Source organism: Alligator mississippiensis, chromosome 11 (genome assembly GCF_030867095.1).
Source record: "Alligator mississippiensis isolate rAllMis1 chromosome 11, rAllMis1, whole genome shotgun sequence".
Lineage (NCBI taxonomy): Eukaryota > Metazoa > Chordata > Crocodylia > Alligatoridae > Alligator > Alligator mississippiensis.
Window position 1 is genome coordinate 49703398 of NC_081834.1, and position 22196 is coordinate 49725593.

The 22196-nt window shown below is 46.0% G+C and overlaps 1 protein-coding gene across 4 annotated transcripts; it reads right to left on the reverse strand.

Moving 5' to 3' along the window:
• Positions 1-589: 589 nt before the first annotated feature.
• On the reverse strand, positions 590-20234 carry LOC102572377 (zinc finger protein RFP-like). 4 transcript variants are annotated; one of them, XM_059715004.1, is made up of 8 exons: positions 19946-20234; positions 17333-17777; positions 14911-15006; positions 12299-12484; positions 10198-10220; positions 8873-8988; positions 7916-7990; positions 590-1676 (listed from the first exon to the last, which is right to left on the reverse strand). In XM_059715004.1, exons 2-8 carry the CDS (start codon positions 17747-17749, stop codon positions 1162-1164), a joined length of 1428 nt encoding a protein of 475 aa, XP_059570987.1. In that variant the 5' UTR covers positions 17750-17777; positions 19946-20234; the 3' UTR covers positions 590-1161. The 4 variants fall into 4 exon arrangements, with proteins under 4 accessions (XP_059570987.1, XP_019351145.1, XP_006260906.1 ...); XM_006260844.4 differs by having other exon boundaries at positions 598-1676; positions 12299-12529; XM_059715005.1 differs by having other exon boundaries at positions 1534-1671; positions 12299-12529.
• Between the last annotated feature and the right edge of the window lie 1962 nt (positions 20235-22196).

The following is a 22196-nucleotide window of genomic DNA, read 5'->3' on the forward strand; positions in this document are numbered from 1 at the left end:
AGCCTTAAAAGTACAGGCCAGATGCCATCTTTTTTTACTGCTAACTGTATGGTTTCATGTTGCAATTAGCCCCAGCAATTTTACTGCATTAAGCACCAAAACTGGGCAGCTCATTCAACTCTGAGGTCTGTTTTCACGACGGAGTTTCCATCTCTGCAGCTGGGCATCCACTTTGGGGCTAACGTGTGTGTGCTGGGGCAGCAGCATGCTTCTGCACAGCTGGATGCAAGTTCACACTATGACCATCTGTACTTGCACCACTCCAAACCTGGGACTACACCAGTGAAGACACTCTGGTATTGTCTCCAACAACTGGGCTGAAGTACCCAGGAGACTGCAGTCCTGAGAGTGGCGACAAAGAGAGAGCCCAGACTAGCCTCCGTTGGCTACATATAGGGACTGCTCTGGATCTGAGTACAACATCACAGACATTGAGCCTCACTGGCACTGGTGCAATGTAAGATGTGATTTTATGATTTCTAGTGGGGTTTGTTTGCCATTTTATGCCAAACAAACCACACACACACGCCATCCTGTAGGTGTATAACGAATGCCCAGATGTAAGATACAGATGCACCCATTCAGACTTGTTTTTCACCATTATTTTATGAAAAACTCCAACTCCCAACACACCTTTGTCTAAAATACAGCCATATAAAAAGGTGCAATTTTACCTCTTTTCTGCTTACTTGCCATCAAAGTTACTAATAATCAGCTAGATAATTTCTATGTCTATTTAATTTTATCTAGAAAATAAAGTCCTTCATAAGCCACAAAAGCATTGCAATTCAAGGTCTTTATAGCTCTAAAAATATGAAGTTCATTCACAAAAAATTCCCAATCATTGTGAGAGTCACAAAAAGGAACATTTATTGGCTTAAGAAAACACTCAGATATAGAGACTAATTTTTTCCCCCCTGCCCCGACTAAAAGGTTCCTCTTCTCCATCTCCTACGCTCCCCCACTTCACCGCAGTATCTTTAGCGGCTTCCAGACTCTCAGAGAGAAGTAACGAAGAGTTTGGCCTTACCCTTATCTAGCCTCATCTCATTCTTCTCTCTTGTTCACAGGGGTCAGAAACACATTTCTGTCTCCAGGAACACAGAGCTGGCATCTCAGAGGTTACAGGAGACTATTTAAGGGTCTGAACTGGGATACTTACTAGGGGCAGAGGTCAAGCCGTGACCCCTTCCCCAGCCAGAACCAGGGGCAGATTCTCTCCCCAGTGAAAGGGGCTGGTGGGAAAGCAAGGATCAGGGCCTCGGTATCAGCATCAAAAAATGACACTTGGCCTCCTTCACAGTCTAGATAAACTCTGATCTTCTTGGGAAACCAGCTCAAGGGCAAGGAGGTGCGAGGAGAGGCAAGAGCAAAATATAGCCTTCCCCACTGTCCCACGGCCCAGATCCCTTCTTCAGGGTTAAAGTCGATTTCTCTCCTCCTGCTCACAGACTCTCGAGCCACACCAACAGCCCAGGATCCACATTCTCCGACCTCCACCTCCCAGCAGTATCTTCCGGAGGTGAAGACCTCGCAGCCCAGCACACAGTGAATGGGATAAAATCTCTCAGGATTGTAGGCCACAACTTGCCGTGTGGTTCCTCGTCTCACACTTCTGCGATCCTCAGACAGGATGAGGTTGGGATGAGCTGTGTCTGGATCTAGAGTCACCTTCACTAGGAAAAAGAACCAGAGCGTCAGGGGCAGAACTCAGCCCTGGGGGAGGCTGGGGCCATCCCTCACCCTCCCCAGCAGTCCCACGTGTTGGCTCGAACACTTCCCCTCCACCACTCTTCTCCCACAGAGTTGAGTCACGTCTCTGCCATACTAAACCAAGAATTTATTAAAACCCAAAGACTGCATATTCAAAGTTAATCCCCAGAGGACAATGAATATGTTAAAAGGTCTAAGAACTGGGAGCTGGAAAAAAACCCCAGAGTGAGAGTAGGAGGCAGGGGAAACCCTGAAGATTTTCTGCATTAGAAAGGAGGCCTGAGAGAGAAAGCCGTTTTAGGCAGGCAGGAAGCCATGGGCAGCAGGGGAAGTGGCTGAGCATGTTTTGTGAGCTGGGGGGATCTGGTGGAGCTGAAGGAACAGATCAAGGTTAGTAGAAACCAAACCACAAGTCATCTGCCTTCCTAAACACTGATAAGCATCCAAAGACTTCCCAGAGAGGGGCGAGTTAGGCTGGGGCATGCATCTCAGAAGCCTGCTGCTCTCCATTACTGCCCTACATGATTCATTTACACTTCCTTTAAAGAGAAAGCGCAAACAATAAGAGTGATGCTGCAGCCATGATGGCCCAGAAATTATGCAAAAGGCAAGGATTTCTTGGGGTGGTATCTTTTATTGAAACAACTATATAATTGGCATGAAGTTAGACAAGCTTTCAGATGCAAGACATTCTTCCTCAGATCACCGGAGGGAGGTCATCCGAGGAAGAATGTCTTGCATTCAAAAGTGTGTCTAACTTGATTCCAACTACATTGTTGGTCCAATAAAAGATAGTACCCTAAGAAATCCCTGTCTCTCTTTAAAGGAAAGAATTGTTGACCTTGTTGGAAAAGCTTGAAACCATTACATCAGGAAATCCTTGTGGAGAGATGGTACGCATGATTCATTGATTGGGGATGGGCTGTATCGTCACAGTAGGGGCAACCATTAGAACTAACTAACTAATTAGAACCAACTATTAGGACCATCACTACTCCAGGCTCCCCATATACTTCATAGCCATGTATCAGGATACGTGCCTGGGAAGTATTTGGGGGGGGGGGGGGGGTTAGAGTAGTGATGAGCCAGATTTACTTTATTTCTAATTTTTGGGCAGGATAACAGACCTATAAGAAACAGGCAAAATTATGGTTCATTGTGACTTAGGAGATCAAGCTGATGTAGGTACCATGCCAACTGGGTACTAAATGCATGATCAGGGAATGCACCTACATAGCTACCTATGTGTTAGTTAATACATTTTGGAAGACTCTGGACCTGCATACCTATGCATCTATCCCCTCTGTCAGCAACCTGATCTCCTGGCTGATGGCAAATAAAGCTCATCTGGTTATATTTATTGTGTTTGTCCACCTGAACCGTGTTGAAGTAGGAGCTGGGAGGCCCTTGGGAATGATAACATCAGAAACTCTTTGCAGTGCCTTTCTGTATTGGGAAAGTGTTTGCTTACATCTATCATACCTTCCTGGCAGGGGAAGCACAGTGACCATGTAGGCGGGTGACCCAGGGGAAGGTATGGGTCGTTTTGTTCAACCAAAAGTTTGCTCAGGGACCCTTGTCATTTGCCCCAGCATGCATACCTGGGGCAGGCACTTTTATTTTCCCTTTTTGGACTTCTGGTGTCTGAGAACACCAGAAGATCCAGATGGCGGCGAGCTACGCGGAAGCAGCCAGGAGGGCTGCGGCTTCTGGAGAAGTTGAAGCAAGGCAAGCAGCAACAAGACTGAGCAGTAGAGCATAATCTGTCCGATTCTGAACAACAGGCAGCCCAACGCACCCCACGAGCCTCCCCAGTGACATGCCCAGACAGGAATTTTCCAGGAAAGTGCTGCAAGACCTATTACAGGTAAACAAGGCTAATTTATTTTACATGATTTACCTAGGCTCCACCTTGGAGCGGAAGATTGGCTTCAGAAACCCCGCCCCCAGGGCAGATCTCTGGCACCACCTCTGGAAGCAGGAGGAGGATCCTGGGCTGGCTAATCTGTTTTTGGTTTTTTTGGTTTTTTTTGGTTTTTTTTTTGGGGGGGGGGGGGGGGGGGGGGGGGAAGTGCCCTGGGGAAGGCATAGAAGCAAAAGACTATAAAGCTGCAGTTTTTCACTGCAGAAATAGAGGAGGAGGACATTTGATCCTGGCTGAGTAGGCACTGTGAATAGGTGGGGTCTGTTGAGGAGGAAAAAGATGGAGAAAGAATCTGAATGGGAGCGTGGATAGCAATGGTCCAGCAGCTCTGACTCTCGGACACCACAAGGGCCTGATTTACTATTGGGAGCAACCCAAGTTATGCCACAGATGCGGGGAGGAGGGCCACATGAGGAAAGATTGTAAAGTGGAGATCTGTGCAATGTGCCAGGAGAAAGGACATAAAATGGGAGCCTGCAGGAAGGCATGGCACTACAACCTCTGCGGGGAGGAGGGACACCAACTTAGAAAATGTTCCAGGGCAAAAGCCAATGCAAGCTTTCAAGAAGAGGAAGAGGATGACACCCCCTCGATGCTCTCTGAAATGACATATCAGGGTGATATCGAAGAAGCTAGCTCCGGGGAAGCAGAGCAAGAGAGAAAGGAGAAGGAAGAAGGGGAAGAGGGCTTATCAGAGACAGAGACCCCCATGCTATCTCTAGAAGTGGGGGAAACCATCAGGCAGCTGAAGGAGCTAGCTAAAAAGGTGGGCTCCCGGCCAACCCTGGTAGAGGAGCAAAGCGCAGAGGAGGGAGAGACAGAAGAAGGAGCAATGGAGGCGACTAAAGAGACCCCCAAGGCAGGGATCCAGCTCCTGAGGGAGAGGTGGACGAGGAAGAGAAAGGTGAAAACTCCAAGCCTCAGACCCACCCCTGAGTCCGAGCAGGGAATCTGAATATAAGTGACTGGGAAATAATCTACAGTCAGAGGAAAGCACAAAAGAAAGCCAGACAGGGAAAAACCCACCACTCTCCTGAAAAGTAGCACAACAGGGCTTGGAAAAGCAGTCACCAAAGATATGAAAACAAGAGGCACAAGTTAGAGGTTCTGGTTGCAAAGGAGGAAGCAAAAGCAGGAAGCCTCCCCCCCTCCCCACTCCCTCCCTTTGAACAGCCAGCAAAATGAAGAGGCTCCACATCGTATCAGTTAATGTTCGAAGCTTTGCTGGGCAAAGGCAGTGGGACCAGATCTGCCAGCCCTTGGAACAAACAGAGACAGACTATCTGCCTGCAGGAACGTGGCTTGCCTAGTCAGATAGCCAGCTATTTGTGCTCCTAACACATGGAACAGCTGTGCGGTCGGGGGGCAGATGACAACAGGGCTACTGCTGTCCTAATCCTACTGAAGAGAGACACCATGTGTCCTCTGCAGCACAGCAAAATAGTTGCAGGCAGACTGATGCAAGTCACCATGGAAGCAACTGGGATAACTTTCAACGTGTTGTGCATGTACATACCAGCCCATAACACAGCAAGGCATGAGTTCTTAGAAAACACGGCCAAAACAATGCTGAGCGGCTGGTGGTAATAATAGCAGGGGACTTCAACTGCATCATCAGCGAGAGCGACAAAGTCAGCAGTGCCCAGAGGTTTGGCATGGACAGATCCTCTAGGCAACTGAACAGAATGGTCCAGGAGCAGAGCCTGGTAGATGCTGGTAAAGAAGCCCGAGGCCCCGGGGGGAACTTCATATGGGTGGACCCCACAGGGAAAAACAAGACCTGGATAGACTTTGTCTGACTCCTCAAGGAGTGGAGGGCAAAGGAAGCCCACTCCACACCTGGCTGTTTCTCGGACCACTGCCTCCTCACAATCCAGGCTGAGCTGGGAGGACAGCTGGAAAGGGGCAGAGGGGTGTGAAAGCTAAACACCAGTCTGTTGGAAGACAAGAAGACCCAGCATAGGTTCAGAGAGCAATATGCCAGCGGAGGACCCTAAAGGCCCTGTGCCCAAACCAAACAGTGGTGGACCAGCGTCAAAGGCAGGACCAAAGGCTGCTTCCAGCAGACCAGCAAGAGGCGAGCTTTCTTGCACAGAAGGCAGCACGAGCGCCTGACCCATAAGATGCAGGTCTTGCATAGGCAGGCAGTGGCGGGCTGGGGTGTGAGGGAGGACATGTAGGAGGCAAAGACCCAGATTGGTGCCTGGTACCAGAAGAAGGCCAGGAAAAAGATCTTCCAGGCCAGAGCCCGGGCCCAATGGGTAGAGGAGCAGGAGGAGTGGTCTGCTTACTTCGCCAGGCTAAAGATGAGCAAAGAGAAGCCCATAACGTGTGTGAAACAGGGCGCAGGAGCGGTGCACCGGTCGAAGAAGGGCATGCTGAACGTGGCAGCCGTCTTCTACCAGAAGCTGTATACCATACAACTGGAGGACCTGGGGGCCAGGCCGCTGGAGTGAGAGTGGACACTGGAGGAGGTTGAGAAGACCCTCCGGGGATTTAAGAGCAGTAAGACTCCTGGGTCGGACGGCCTGCCCAAGAAGTTTTATGTGACCTTCTGCGACTTGGTGGATCCCGACCTACTGGAGCTCTTTCAGGAATGAATGCAGGAGGGGCGCCTGGGGGCTGGGATGGACAGGGGCCTCGTGACCCTCCTGTATAAGAAGGGTCCGAGGGAGGATTTGAAGAATTGGAGGCCCATCACCCTCCTGAACTTCAACTATAAACTGCTGGCCAACATCTTGGCCAAGCAATTTAAATCTGTCCTAGGTGCCATCATCCACAAGGACTAGTGTGTAGTACCAGGATGCCAGATCCACAGAGCCCTGCTGCAACTGAGACATGTGCTCCAGCTGGAATAAGACTGCGGGCAGAAGATGACGGTGTTGAACCTGGACCTGGAAAAAGCCGATGACAGAGTGTCACACTGGTTCCTCTTCGAGAGCCTGCAGAAGATGGGCATCCCTGCGACTTTCAGCAGCTGGATAAGGACGCTGTACATGGATATAAGCAGCAAAGTGCTGGCAAACAGTTTCCTGAGCAAGGAGATCGCAATAGAGTCAGGGGTCCATCAGGGCTGCCCACTCTTCCCAATCTTCTTCATCTGCACCACTGAACCCCTGGCTCAGCGCATCAGGCAGGACCCTGGGATCCACGGAGTCCAGATCCCTGGGGGAAGTAAGAAACAAGCCAAAGTCCTGGCCTACATGGATGATTTGAACATCCTGTGCGGGAATAAGTGTGCAGTAGAAAGAGTCCTGTGGCACGCATGGATTTACAAAGTGGCAGTGGGGGCCAATCTCAGTGTGAGCAAAAGCACCTGCCTGGCCGTGGGTGAGCTCGGGGACCTGGAGTCCCTGGGGGTCTCGGGTCCCCGCGAGGGGGTTAAGATCCTTGGGGTGGAATTTGACCTGGTGCTGTGTGGAAGGACGGCCTGGGAGAAGGAGGCCAAAGTAAAGCAGAGGTTGAGTATCTGACCCCCAGGGCCTGAAATTTAGCAGTGGCATTGTTAAATGCTGCTGTTCATCCCACTTCCAAATCTGTCCACTGTGGGCAGCCCCCACGGGTCAGATGATGTGGCTTCATGCTCCAGATCCAGCCTGCAGGGCTTCCCACAGGCTCAGAAATTTGGCAATGGGATTAGTGGTAGCAGCATTACTTGCTGAGGCTCTGAGAGCCCAGGCAATTAATGCTACCACCCTCATCCTGCCACCAAATTTCCAGTCCCATGAGGGGCCAGATGATGTGGCTCTGCAGGCCAGATGTGGCCCACAGCCTGCGCCTCTGACACCCCTGAGCTAGTGTCTGCAGCACTTATTTAGGAATTGAGACACCCAGATTCTAGGGCAATGATTCTCAACCAGGGTGTCACAAGATAAACTCAGAGATTTCAAATAAAAATATATTGTTAAAAACACCCTGACCTTTTGTGGTCTTTCCAAGTTCTTTGCAACAGAAGAACTGCTCTATTATTTTCTGTATCATTTTTCTGTAGTCAAAAAACAAGCAAAAACTAAAGAACTGGCATTTTTTTGAGAGGGACCTTGAGTCTGAAAAGCTTGAAAGCCACTGTGCTAGGCTCTCCTCAATAAGAGAGGTTGAACCCACAGCTCCCACTTTCTAGCAAAGGGTCTTCCATAAATCACTAGGCTGCAGGGCCCAAGGTATTCCCCAGCCTTCCTGTTGAAGCTAGTTCTCTGGGCATCAAGAGGGAACAATATGTGGGAGCAGAAGGAGAGCAAGAAAGAGGAAGCTTAATTTGGTTGCCCAGTGAAAACTCACCCTTTCTATAGACTGGTTTTGTTTTCTTTTCCAGAGACCTACTCCAGTCTTTCTGTAGTTCTGATAGCAGAGTTTCTGGAGAGAAGGGAGAGAGAGATGATGTTTCCATGCTGCCATATTCATGACAAGTTTTAACTACCTGGCACAAGCAATTGCAGGAAACAAAAACTAATTACAGAAAATGAAGTGAAAGCTGTAGAGATGTAATATTTGGCAAGGCGATGTCTTTAGAAGCACAGGAAAGATTTCTAGGAAGGGCAAAGCATAAATAGAATCAAAAGCAATCTCTGAATTTCAATCACCAAAAGGAAGGGAACCTTTAAACAATTTGATACCTTAATTTGTCATGCTATTAAATAAACAGCAATAGCATTTCAAAACCCCTGTACAAAGTGTGTCTGCTTATACTTATTGCTTGGCCCTGAAGAAAAGTATTGCTCAGAATGCCTATGTGACTGGGGTCTGGGAGACAGCATGTTTAAGCTACTGTGGTATGGTAGGTATGGTTAGTCTCAGCACTGGTCCTGGTGACATGATGCATTTGGGGTGTAGGGCCTATTTCCTTGATAGGACAACAGATCTAAAGCCTACGTACCAGACTGGTGAAGGGAGGAAACAACAGTCTAACAAGACCCAAAGCAGGTTAGAGCTCATCGGGCCATGGTGATTAGACCCAGTGTAGTAGAAGGGGGCTGTGACCTCTCTATCCCCCATTACTTAGAAAAACATGAGTAAGAAAACAGATCACACTCGTGCAATTATTGATTCTGAATAATACTTTCCTTAGCCTTGGAAAATCCCCCCATTCCTGTCCCTGATTGAGGAATTACAACTTAGCATTTACTCTGACTTCACTTGTACATGAGCATCTAATCACAAGTAACTGGACAATTCCTATCAACTCTCACAGTCACATGTGCTCATCTCTTTTTCCTAAGCCAGAAGCCCTTTTGGTACCTGTGACTTTCCCCAGGATCTCCTTTACGGCAGTATTTTTCTGGCACCAAAAGTCAAGTTTGTTCTTTAGGTCAGGAGAAGTCACCTCTGGCTGCTGGCATTTCCCTTCTCCACATCTAGGCACAAAAAAAGGTTGTTCTAATTATGTGCATTTACAGAATGATTTCACTACTACACTCCTGAGAGGAAACCAATGTCATCTGATTTCTCATTTGTGCTGCCTTAAACTTCTTTAAAATGTGGATCAAACAGACATTCTTACCCTTTGTTGCACCACATGAAAAGAAAATCAGTGGTAAAACAAAAGGTAGTAACAGACTCCGCTGTTTTATTGTGGCAGGCATCTATTACCTTGCAGTGTTTTCCCCACTCAGACAACCCCGGGAGACTGGCTGGGTGAGGAAAATGCTATTTCCCCCACTGCCCCAGACCCACGCCATGGGGTTAAGGCAGTAGGGAAAAGTGTTGCCACTCAGCCAGCTGCGTGGGTCTGGGACAGCGGGGAAAGCAGGGAGATCACGTTGTTCCTTATCTTGCACCAAAGGTGGAACAATGGACAAGGTATGTTTTTTCACAGGGAAGCAAATCAATGGTGTGTGACACTGCAGCACCACTAAATTACTCCATTAAGTGAGGTCTATCTGTGTTTTACAGACAAAGAGCAATGATAGTTTGGCAGTGTCAACTGAAGCTTCCCTTATAGCGTTTCATTAAGGAGTTTCAATTGTGATCCACTGAGGGTTAAGAAGGGTGTTCAGACCCCCAGCAATAAATCACTGTTTGGCCTCCATGCTTTGCTGGCAGGGAGGGTCCCTCGGGTTCTTGCATTGTAAACTTCTGCCCCTGTGGACCTGGAGTGAGAGCTGGTCTCACAGCAGCTCGTTCCTCACAACTCTGCAAAAAACCTCCGGGTCTCAGAAGTTTAAACGTACAAGAAGGACTTAAAGTGTCAGGAAATCCTGCTTGTGCAAACAGACATGCAGCTGCAGCGCGTGAAAGGGGAAAAATTGTGATGTGTACATGAGCCCAGAGACTTCTGTCCACAACTGACCGCAGCCCTACCAAACCAATACTTTAGAGGTGAAAGGCCATTGCGCCATTCCCAGAATCCTGGAGCTGCAGCCAACTTTTGGAAGGAAGTGAAAATAACTTGAAGCTTGTAGGAAACACAGAAACCCTCTGTGCATGAAAAAGGGAGATTTCTACCCGAGACGTCACCTTTCCCAACTTTTCAGTTGTTCTCAAGAGGGATTTTTAAAACAAGGCGTCCCAACCTATTCCCAGAAAAGCTAAGGGAAAAGAGGGAGTGAGAAGAAATCACATACCTGCTCAAGGTACTTCTGATGTCCTAGAGGGGAAGACAGAAAAAGAAGCTCAGGCCCACATGCCAGACTTTAGTTTCTCCCATCTTCTGTCGCATTCTGAGCACTGTGCTAGAGCTACGTACATTTTCAGAGGTTTCATGTTAATCTCCAAAAAAAATATTCAGTTTTGGGGCACCTGAAACCATTCACAAGGTTGTCCTCAATTCACTGAAGTTTCAGCCAAAATGAAAAATATTTAAGGGGTGGGAGATGGGACAGTGAAGAGGGTGTTTCATCATTTACCAAATGAAACTTTGAATTTTTTTGGTTGGATTCACAAGGTGGATTCATATGGTGACAAACAAAGAACCCAGCCAAAGGAAGAGGGGAGGTATGCCCCCCACCTAAAGCCACATCTCCTTCCTAGATTGCCCAAACCACTGGACTATTGGCTATTACCTTTGTTCGACTTAGCATTGAAATATTTCAATGCTCTGGAACAAGAACTGCTTCATTGTAGACATGGAGAAAGACCCACTCCAGAATATCCTCTAGCCTTATGGAAAGTGTAGTTTCAAAACCCTTCTCTGCAGCAGGTAGTGAAGGGTTTTGAACTAGTCTACCCTCCTGAACAGCATGTGCCAGAGAATCGCATGCATTTCCCTTGCATTGAGCCCAATGACTTATTTGAATATAGCATCTTCTAGAAAAGAATCCAGTCTCAGTCTTCAAGAGATAGGGAATTCCTACTTCCCCTAGGAGCCTGTTATCCTTTTTGCTGCCCCTGCAGAAACAGTTTCGGTGGTACTTGCTCCCTCTAGTGAAACACAGTTAAAGTCACACTATAGGCCGGGCATATTTCCCATTTCTCTTCTGGAAGCTAAAATTAGCCACTCTCCAGTCTGGAAAGCTGAGAGGCATACAGGGGCAAGCAAACTGCACACAAAGTTATGGCATAACCAACACTATTTTGGACACAATACATTTGTGTGTGCACTTATCTGCATGTGTAAGTGTATGGGGTTTGGGCTGTAGGCACAAAAATTATAAGGAAGCCAACTAAGCCCTATTTCAAACTGACACAAAAAGAGAACTTTTCTTTTAATCTCCTTGTGGCTAAGATAGTTGAAGAGGATTCAGTCCCTACCTCTACCACAGAGTCCCCATGTGACTGTGGGCAACAACTGCATCTTTCTTTCCCTCCATCACCAATTTCCTTGGTTGGATTTTCAGGGCAGGGCCTGTATCATATGTTCAAAGTTGCACCTATTTAATTAATCCTGGGTGTTTTTTAGACTATGTCTTTACAGTGGGACATATCTATTGGTGTGGATGAACCTCAGCTGGCAGGAAGAGATTTTCTGCAGTCAGCGCTAAGCTAGGTCCCCTCCCCAAACCACAGGAACCATGTTTGGTCAGCCAGGGCTGCTTCTGCATCAGAGGTTTTGGTTGCAGAGTTGCATTGGTTGTGGGTTGTGAGTGCTAGCTCTTCACTGTTTGCTGACATAGCTGTGCTGGCAACTTATGTGCAAAGGCTCTCAGTTAAGCCAGGGAGATATTAATTTAGTTGCAATGTATTCCTTATGAAATTAGGTACAGTTAGCATAAGATAACCAGAGCAATAGCATTTCTGCTGTGCTCTTGTGCAGAGTTATCAAAGCTAAGTTAAAACTTAAACTAGTACAACAGGGAATAGACCAGAGCCATATAATACATGTATAATATTACACACACAAACATGAATATATACATTAAATCTGCCTATGTCCTTAGACCAACACAGTTGCAACAACCCTTAAACACAGACACACGCATGCAGTACAAATAACCATGAAGCCCTGAAGTCACATGTGTCTGCTAGTTGTTACTCAAACATACACTCTTTGATGTAGGCACCAATAATGTTATTGCTATTTTTCAGGGCGCTAGCTGAGCTCGGAGCTGTAGGGCTGCACCTTACAGGCTGTACACGGAGAATTCTTTCCAGATGTCAAAATGTGGGGAAAGGGAATGTGACCCTGGTAACATACCATCCAGCGTCTAAAGTAGGGGATGGGTCTTTTGCGGACGCCTCGAGTGACAGTTCAGGAAGGACTCTGGGATCTCTCCCCCACAGTCTTACCTGCAGGAGATCACTTGCTGTCTGCTGGCATTTCCCCTCCATCTCCCTGATCAATTCACCAAGCCGGGAAAACTCCTCTGAGATTTTAGTGATATTTTCCTTCTGCTTCTTCACAACCTCCTTGTCCAGCTCTTCCATCCGGGCCAATAGGAGTCGCTCTTGCTCATCCAGCAACTGGCACAGTTGCTGAAATTCAGACACAATCTTTTGCCTTTCACCATTTCTCTTTTCCTTCCGTGAGCAAACACAAAGAGTGAAAGAGTGAGTCTGCAGCCTGAAGAGACCCACAGCGTATTCTATAAAACCCTGATGGCACAAGGGGGGAATATTCCTCACAGTTTCTAATGTTCAACATCGTTCCTTGGAAATCTCCTTTATGGATGACAGAGAATTTTTCCTAGATGTCCCTGGAGGATGCCCACTGCCCCTCATGGCAGAAACATCATGGGGGCAAGGTCTGAGACCCACAACACCATCCCTACCAGGAAACTGCGGGTGCATCTACATATGCATTAACACGCTTTAGTTGATGCACATTAAATCTAGTACCTTTGGGCACCTATACACATACTTTTTTGTCCTGTGACATGCCGGAGAGCCACCACTTTGGAAAAGACTTGATTAATCAAGTCTGCTCCGCATGCGAGTTAATGCGCACCACGCTGCGCTGCGTGCAGTTGTATAAGTGGCGTGCAGAAAATGGTGGTGATGTGCTTTTGAACTAAAGCACCTCTAATGTGTTTTAGTTCAAAAGTGCACCACCACCACTTTCTCAGCACTGACGTGCATTTTGCCACTTATAAAAACTGTACATGTCACAGCGCCAGGTGATTTTCAAAGTGTCTGGGGCTGCTGTGCTTGCATATGTAAAACTGCCCTCTGTTATGAGGTACTAGGAGAATGTGCATTAGCATGTCTTAATGTACATTAACTAAAAAGCATGCTTTTTACAAGTGATGCTTAATGCACCTTAATTTATTTTAATGCACATTAAGTAAAGAGCATGGTTTTTAAGTGAAGTTTTAATGCACATTAAAATATATGTTATCACACATTAAAATGCATGTATAGACACACCCACATTCACTCCCTGCAGGTCCCACTCCTGGCTACAACCATTTTCTCTCTCTCAGCTGCACAGAGGGCCAGCTTCAAGTGTAAGTGTGGAAGGCATGCTTGCCAGTACCTAGCTCAACCTACAGGCTTCAGCACTTTGCTAAGAAGCAGGAGATGAAGGTTCAAACCTCATCTGGGTGAGAGGGGACTTGCACCTTGGTCTCCCATCCCCTGCATAAATGCTATAACCATTAGGTGATTGAGTTAATACCAGAAAGCTAGACACCTCCGGTATCAAGCAGTTGCTAATTGTGACTAATATTTCTAGGAATTCCCACACCTGCCTGAAGGAAATAGGATCATAACAGGGTACAAAGAGAAGAGCAGGTCCCTATGAGCTGAAGGACCTAGGGACTTGTGCAGGGAGCGGGAAGTAGGATCTAAAATTGACATAAGTGGCCCCAAATGTCACTTGTCTGGCTCAAGTGAGCTGCATAAGTGCTACTTGCCACCAAAAAGGAGCTGGGTTTGGGAGTGTCATGTCTCCACCAGAACTCAATGGTGGGACCCCAAACGAACATTAGTTATCCCCATTGCAAGAAACGTATACTTTTTTGGTTGCAAAGACACTTTTATTCACTACCATATGCTCCAAATCAACATAAATTATCTTGGGAAGAAGCAAAAGCCAGTGGTCAATAACTGTGGCTGTATTAAGGAGTTTGTTTTAGATAGATAGGCCTTATCCCTAAGAGATCTTCATACAGACAGGGGCAGAGGGAACAGCTATGCTGGCTGCCTCCCTGCATACAGGTAGACTTCTGGCAGCAGTAAGTACCTCAAAAGTACCTTTGCAATGTAGCAAGGCAAAGGAATTTGGGATGGCAGCCCTGCCCTGTTGTTTTCACAATGCAGGGCAGGCCATGCTCCCCACATCTGCTCTCCTTCACAGTTGCTGAGCACAGATCTGTTCATTTGTGTGCAGCTGTCACAAAGATATTTACTCTAAGCTTAAGCTGAAAATTTGCCTCTCACAGCTTAGCCCAGTGCTGTCCAAATGGCAGCCTTTGAGGGCAGTTAACATGCAGGCTGCAGGCCCTGGGGGCTGCCTCTCCAGCTGCCATGCAGTGAAGGAGAGCAGGGGAATTGCAAAGTGCTCGAAAAGCTTGTGTAGCAGGGGGCTGTGTGCTGACACTGCAGCCAATGTGGCATGTGTTGCTGTTGCAGCCTGCCTATAATGGGAGGGTAACCAAACCCCCACAGCATGTGGTTTGTGAGGCGTATGGCCTCTATCTGCATCAAGGCTGGGCAACCCTGGCTTAGCCTATTCATGCCTGTCATCTCAGAAACAGTTGTGAACCACAAAAAAAATTAACACCTGCAGAGAACCCAAGTATGCACATATAGGAAATACTTACAGAGTCATACATACACAGAGTCCCAGAGAGCCAGCCATAGGTATGGAGAGGACAGGAATAAAGAATCTCTACCATGAGATGCCCCACTGATCCCCACTCACTCCTAGTTTATACTGGTCAGTGACAGAAGACACTTACCAGGTACTCCTGGATTTTTCTCTCTTCAGCCAGTTTCAATCCCAGGAGCTTTTCTTTTTCTTTCTTCCTCTTCTGCAATAAGTTCTGGATTTGACCCTAAATGAAGAAAAATACTTTGTTTTTGTTTTTTTCCTGGCAGGCAAGGAGCTGGGTGGGTGGACCTCTTCCCATGAGGAAGAATCCCAGCGTGGATACAACACAGAATCATAGACAAAGAGGGTTGGAAGGGACCTCAGGAGGTCACCTGCTCAAAGCAGGAACATCCCAACTAGACCATCCCAGACAAAGCTTTGTCTACCTAGGTCTTAAAAACCCTCCAAGGATGGAGATTCCACAACTAGGCTAGCCATCATAGAGGACAGTCCAGTTGCCCTCTATTGATACGAAACCGGACGCCTTTATGTCTTCTATTTTTCTCTTGAAGAGAAAAATATAGGACACAAAGGCATCGGGTTTTGTATCAAGAGGACAGAGTAGCAGAAAGCTGGAATATCCTCTATGATGGCCACCCTATCCACAACCTCTCTAGGTAACCTGTTCCGGTGAGAAGGTTTTCCCTAATATCTAAGCTAATCTTCCCTTGCTGCAACTTGAGACCATTGCTCCTTGAGACGTCATGGATTAAATATTTGCTGGCACACTTCTACCAGCAGGAGGCAGCCATGTACCTGTGCGGAGCCCCTTGACAAAAGTAATTCAGCAGTAATTCATATGAACTCTTTCACTAAGCAGTCATATTGACAGCGGTAAGTCTGCTCAATGCACCGTATCACAAAGGACTGTGCACAAGCACTGCCCGGCCTCTGCGTAGTCCAGATGATTTGGTCCTAAGAAGGGCATTAATGCCTTACTGGAATTGAAGGGAATAACACAGACAAAATGGGGTTAATTTTGCATGGTATAAAGGGTGTACACACCATGAGGAAATCCCTAGTATATGGGGGAAATTGCTGGTGACATGGGGCCAACAAAAAGTCCGCCATCCCCATCACAGCATCCTGCACTATACTCGTTCTCAGCTGCTATAATTACAGGCAGAATCTGGGTGCAATCTAGAAGAGTCCCTGGAGTTGGGGACCATGTAGGCCCCTGGGGGAGCAGAGACCAAAAGGAGGTGGAAAGATATTGTATGGCCACTTCTACCCTCCTTCTCAGTGTTCAGCTCTGCTAGGATGGAGAGGATCTGTCTCTGTTTGGTTTAATACACAAAAATGGACACACCCTGAAGGGCATATTGCAGATGGAGGGAACTGTGGGGACCTCCTGCTCCAAGTCTGCTGTTGACCTACCCCGAGTTTATATCCATCTTTATAGACTGCAGTGTCTTCAGGGTAGGGACCTACATGCATGATAACACAACACAGGCTTGCTTGCTCTAATTACTCATGCTAGGAAATCATGAGGAATTCACTTGACCCCATCAGCATGGGTGTGATGCCAACATCCCTGTAATGCAGGCAAGCCAGTAGGGGCAAAGCAGGGCCCTCAGCTACTGGAGCAAGCATTGGACCCAAGTGTATGGTATTGCAAGAGTCGGGGTCCACTATGCTCTGCTCTTCCTGCCACACATTAAGCCCTCTTCTGGGGGCTACGGGGACTGCAGGGCAATGGGATTTGCAGCTGACACCTCAATGAGATGCAAAAGGCGGGTATTTGATTTATTAATTATTTTGCACATACTTGTTTTCAGGAACTAGACCCCTAAGTATTAGCCAGGGGGCTTGTTTTCCTCTCATCTTAGTCCAGCCACGCTCCTTGCATCAGGAATGCAAATGCCTTGCCTGGCAATTCCTGGGCTGTCAGGGATGCAGCACGAACAGCTTTAGGGTTGTTAGTTTTAGCCACATTAGTCTGAGGACATAAAACGACATGGTTCTTGGGGTAGATACTATATCTTTTCTTAGACCCACTAAATCACTGGAAAAATTGTTCTTTGCAAGCTTTCCAGGACAAACACCCTTCTTCTGGTGTAGGGAGAGTCTGCTGGAGTTTTACGTGCTCTCCTCGGTAGAATAGAAGCCAAATGCAAACAATTTTTCCAATGTTTTAGTTGGTCTAATAAAAAATATTACATTTACCCCAAGAACCTTGTCTATGTGAACAGCTTGTTTTTGGTTGCAGCACTAATCCTCTTCATTTCAGCACTGTTGGTGGAAAGGGTATCTTCCAACTAGTTCCCCAACAGCAAAGGCTATGCCAGGGAAAGGACTTTGGGCTTGCAGAACTGTGTCTACACTGGCAGAGCTATGTCATTTGGGGCTATGATATTTTTCCATACTCCTTCCTAACCACTGTAGCTAAGTTGGAAAGAGAGTTAAGTGTAGACCCAGGCTCAGAGATGTTCCAGTTCCCCTGGGAGGAAAGGGCATACTACACTAAGGGAAAAGAAATTAAATCTTTCAGGAGCAGGAATATTTCCTACTTTGTATTTCTGGGCAGCCTCCTCCATGAGAAGCACAGTGTGAGACCTGTGCTCTGGGGATCTCTCACAAACCACGCACACAGCTTTGCCATCCTCTTCACAAAATAGATCCAGGCTTTTCTGGTGTCTCAAACACAGCTTCCCTTTTCCTCCTTTCATACTCAGTTGTTTGATTTTTTCTAGGATATTTGCCAGGTCCCAGTTTGGCCGGAGATGGCTTTTCCAAAAGCAGGTCCGACAGCTAGGACACAACAAGGGCGTAGAGTCACCTTCTGCCATTTGCTCACAGTACTGAGTGATACAGGCACGGCAGAAGTTGTGCCCACACTCTATGCTCACTGGGTCTGTGAAATACTCCAAGCAGATAGGGCATTTGGTTTCCTCTTGAATGTCCCATTCGGGAATTGCTGATGCCATGGCTGCTGAGATCTCTGGAATGACAGACCTGACGAAGAAAGAGACAAGGTATGGTTGGGTTGGGCTAGGAGAAGAAAGAAACAAAAATGAAGGCTGGAAACAAAATCTAGAATGGCAAGAGAAAGGAAGGGTGCCCCTCACTGGAGGGCAGTAGCATGTCGAAAAGATGTGGTTGTGTTTGTCATTTGGCTCCTTCTTGTTTTACTATAAAAATCCCATAAGCTATCTCTGTTCCACTGCAAATTGCCTCCCTGATCGTTAACGTTCAGGCTGCCACAGTCCTCAGCTTGAGCATCTGGTAGAAGCCCTTGGGATCCAAGAAAGCAGTAGCTCGAGGGCACCAGAGGCTCTAGGGCCTCCGTAGAGCTTGCAGAGTAGCAGGCAGACCCTGGGGAGCTCAAGATTTCAGGGAGCTTTCTTTGTTCATTCTCTGGGCCCCGCATGCTCTGTGCAAGTTGGAATAAACTTCTGCAGTCGCGCCCTGAAGCCTGGGGCAGTGAGATTTCTACAGGATAATTTGATGAAGTAATATAATGGAGGATTTTGTTGGATCAATAGAAGGGTGGAAACGTTTAATATCAAGGCCATTTAAATCTTGATTGCAGTCATTTCTATGTTTTAAACCATTGCTTTAAATCAGATCGAGGCTTGGTAAATAGTCTGTGGAATTCTGCACCGTTACAAATTTAGATTAAACTGTGTGATAAACAAGATTATTAATGCTCTGTGTATGCATTTTCTTGCAGGGGGTAGGGGTATAAAGCTTATTTACATTTTAGAAAACTACTGTAGGCACAGAACAAAATCATGGCATTAAACCCCCATCCTACAAATATGCAAACAGGAGAACTTTTTACGCAAGGAGAGTTATACTACTCTTGCCAAAGTAATCATTTGTATGTGTGTTGGCAAAGGAGAAAGATGAAATGTTATGAAAAACGTTTCTATTTGAGCATACAGTCTATGCTTTTGAAATAAAATCATGTACGTCTAAGTACAACTTAGACATCTAACAAATGTATTGTGAATTTTTTCATATCCTGGACTGATATTTTTAAACATAGGACCTTAATTTCCTAAATCTGGTTTAGGAACCCATTGGGATGGGGTTTTTGAAACACCCAAGTGATTCAATTCTAGAACATGAATCCTATTGAATTGAAGCACTGGAGAACAGCCTGGTGAAAGCATGTCAGCTCTCCCCACTTGTGGAAGTTCAATCAATGGGAAGTTTCTGTTGGTTGCAAATAAAGCAGTGTCTGTTTGCTGATCAGTTTTGTGTTTGAGTTTGTGTAAGCATTTTGATGAAGCCCTGGTCGTCTCTCTATGGCAATTAAAATGTTGACTGAAAAGCTTCTTAGGAAAAAAACCCAAACACCACCCTCCATATAAAGTATGAAATTCTAATAGAATTTAGGAAACTAAAAAGAAAAGGATTAAAAATAATGTATCAGTATTTAAAAATCTAGAGCAGGTAGAAAATAAAGGAACAACAGGAAAAAAATTCTCATTTAAATCTGAATCTGAAAATTGCCTTTTCTTTTCCTTTCTATTATTAGTGAGTAAATATTCTTAAGTTAGGTCCTCTGTCCACAGGCAAGTCCCCTGATTGTGATGCCCCTGAGCTAGTTTATACTCAGCCCTGTTCAGTGCAACCTGCCCCAGTGATCTCCAGTTTCTTAGGAGGCTGCAGGTTTGTTTTCAGTGTACGGCATAGGGGTAGTTATAGGACTGGGGGAGGCTCAGGAGGGAAGTAGATTTCTTCCCCTAGGAGGAATGTACCTTTCCCCCTCCTCAGTACGGACAAAGCCAGAGGTGATTTTACATTGTAAAATCTTACAATGTTCTCCCTGTAATTGATCTGATTCCTTTATTATATAATCAACTATAGACTATAATAATGGAAGGAAATAAAATAATCCATTAAATTATGTATAACAAGAACCAGTAACACATGGTAGGGATTACTGTATACGGTATATCATTTCTTATAATATATGCATTTCTTATATAATGTATTCTCGCACTGCATTGACTATAGCAGTCCATGAAAACACAGGGCTCTAAATATGGTCAGTCTGACCCAAAATACTAGATAAGGAGACAGATTCAGAGATGCTAGTACCTCCCAGGAAAATAGGTGACAATTTTCAAATTTGGAGATAAAACACACAACACTAGAGCGTGAATTCCTACCTGGTAGCTCTGGGGTAGTGTCCTCGCTGGTAGCTGCAGTGGTCTGACTACCAAGTGGTCACACATCACAAGGCTGTAGGTTTGGTCACGCTCCCTCTGTTTTCCATACTCTTCCCCCTCCAGCTGGTCTGGTTCCTCTATGGTCAGCTGTTCGAACCTGTTCTAGGATGTTCCTCTGTTGCTGTTTCTGAGCCTGTGAGATTTATGCTTACAGGCCAGGTCAGGTCAGAGCCGGATTGTGCTCATCAAAAAGTCCCAGATCTCCTTTGTGTTACTTATCTTTTCTTCCTGCCTGTAAAATACAGCTATTAGTTCTATAATGTTTCCCAGTTACCTATTTGGCCAAAAGTTTCTATGCTCAGCAGTTCTGCTGCCCTCAGGACAGATGTTTTGCATCAGTCCTTCCCCAAGCTGGGTGATGCTGCCTTGACAGAAGCTTTGCACATAATCAATAATATTATATTTACCCAAATCCAGGACAACACCGAATTTAAGACGACCTCTCAATAATTAGATTCTATCCATGGAGAATTATAACAAATTTATAGTTGTCCATGTATAGAATTTTCTATATATAAAACATCCAATTTTTGGAGAGTCATCTGAAATTCAACCCCCACACCACCAATGGCCACTTTTCCCACACCAGTGTCTCTTCGCTCCCCACCCCATTGCTTTCCCTGCTGCAGCAGCAGTTCTGGGAGGGCAATTATATGGCAGACTATGTCAGCACCCTTTTCTTTGGATTTGGGGCATGTCCTACCTTTGTTTACCTTTCAAATAGCAAAGCCATTTGCCAACACAACTGGTAACTCACTCCATTGTTGGTCTAGCTTCTCCTCCCTCTCTCCCCTTCCTGTTAAACCAACCACTGCACACAACCCTGGATACAGCCCTAAGATAGGCGATTTTTTAAACTTTACATTATTTTGCTGATGTCTGCCCTGGTCAACAGGAAGCATCAACTAACACAAGAAACACTTTTGTTCTGCCCATGTCTTTGTCCTTTCTCTGGGCAGCTGCTTTTTGCTAAGGAACCGCTGCATGGGCGTTTCACCAGGATACAACACACTGCAATTTATTTTTACAGTTTTATAGCAGTCACCTTGAGAGCTCCTGCAGGGACCTGACCAGATTTCACTTGGGGAAGCAAGACTGAGAAAGGGGGATTTATTTTAGATGGGCCAAACCCACAAGGGTCAGGGATTTAGGTTTCTCTGCCTGTGCTATTCTGAGGGTGGCTGTATTTTCATTAAGGGGAGAAGCTTTTTGTATAAAGCTCAGCGTTGGTCAGGAGAATATGTAATTATTGAAGTCAGGGCCTGTGTTTAAATTACTGGGGGATCTCTTCCTTCTCCTGAAGTGTTTGGACCAGTGAGTACTGTGGTCTGGGTGGCAACTGGCTCTTACCTTCAAAAATGTAATTACACCCTTCTGGGTCCAAACTAGTGTTTCATTCATTATTACTGTTTTCATTCTACAACCACTTCATTACAGGGTAGAGATTTGGGTCAGGGTCCCATATACATTTTTTTGACTGTATGTATTAGGGTTGATACCGCTTTTAGTTGCTGTTGCAGCTTTGCAATTGGCACCTGGTATTCAGTATGATTATATTCCACATATTTTGGGGGTTCCAACACTACCTAAACAGCAGCCTGGGTTTTCTGGCACTCCCCACCCCTAGAGTTTACTTGCAAGGCCGTGTTCTCCCTCTAGCAAGCTAGTTCTGCTGGCAATCTGCCAATCATTATAACAAGTCAGCCATGTGTTGCTGAGTGTTAATTAGCTGTTGATCTAAATTAACCGATATTTGCTGAGAATTAGCCAGTTGCTGCTGAAAGTTTCAGAGTTTTCTTTTTAAAAGCAGGTCCCAGCTGCTTTATTTTTTTGTAGCCATTACAAACCTTGCAGTGCTACATTTTTTTTTTGGCTGTAGGTTTGGTTTTAGTCTGTTTTTCAGTCCCCTAGATTCATTTACTCCATCAATCATGTAGCTGACAAAATGCATTTGCGGTGTCAAAATCAATGCTTTTCCAAATTAAAGTAGGGCTTAGATTTTCCAGCTCCAACAATTTTAAATTCTTAGCTATTGAATCCACAGCCATTATAGCCCACCAAGGTAGTGACACCATCCCACACAGGAGCCACGCTTACAGATAAACTTCTGGAACCCAGGAAGAAAGGTTGTGACCCTTTAATTGCCTACTCACTATATAAACCTATGGCTCTCTCTCAAGCCCATCCAGGG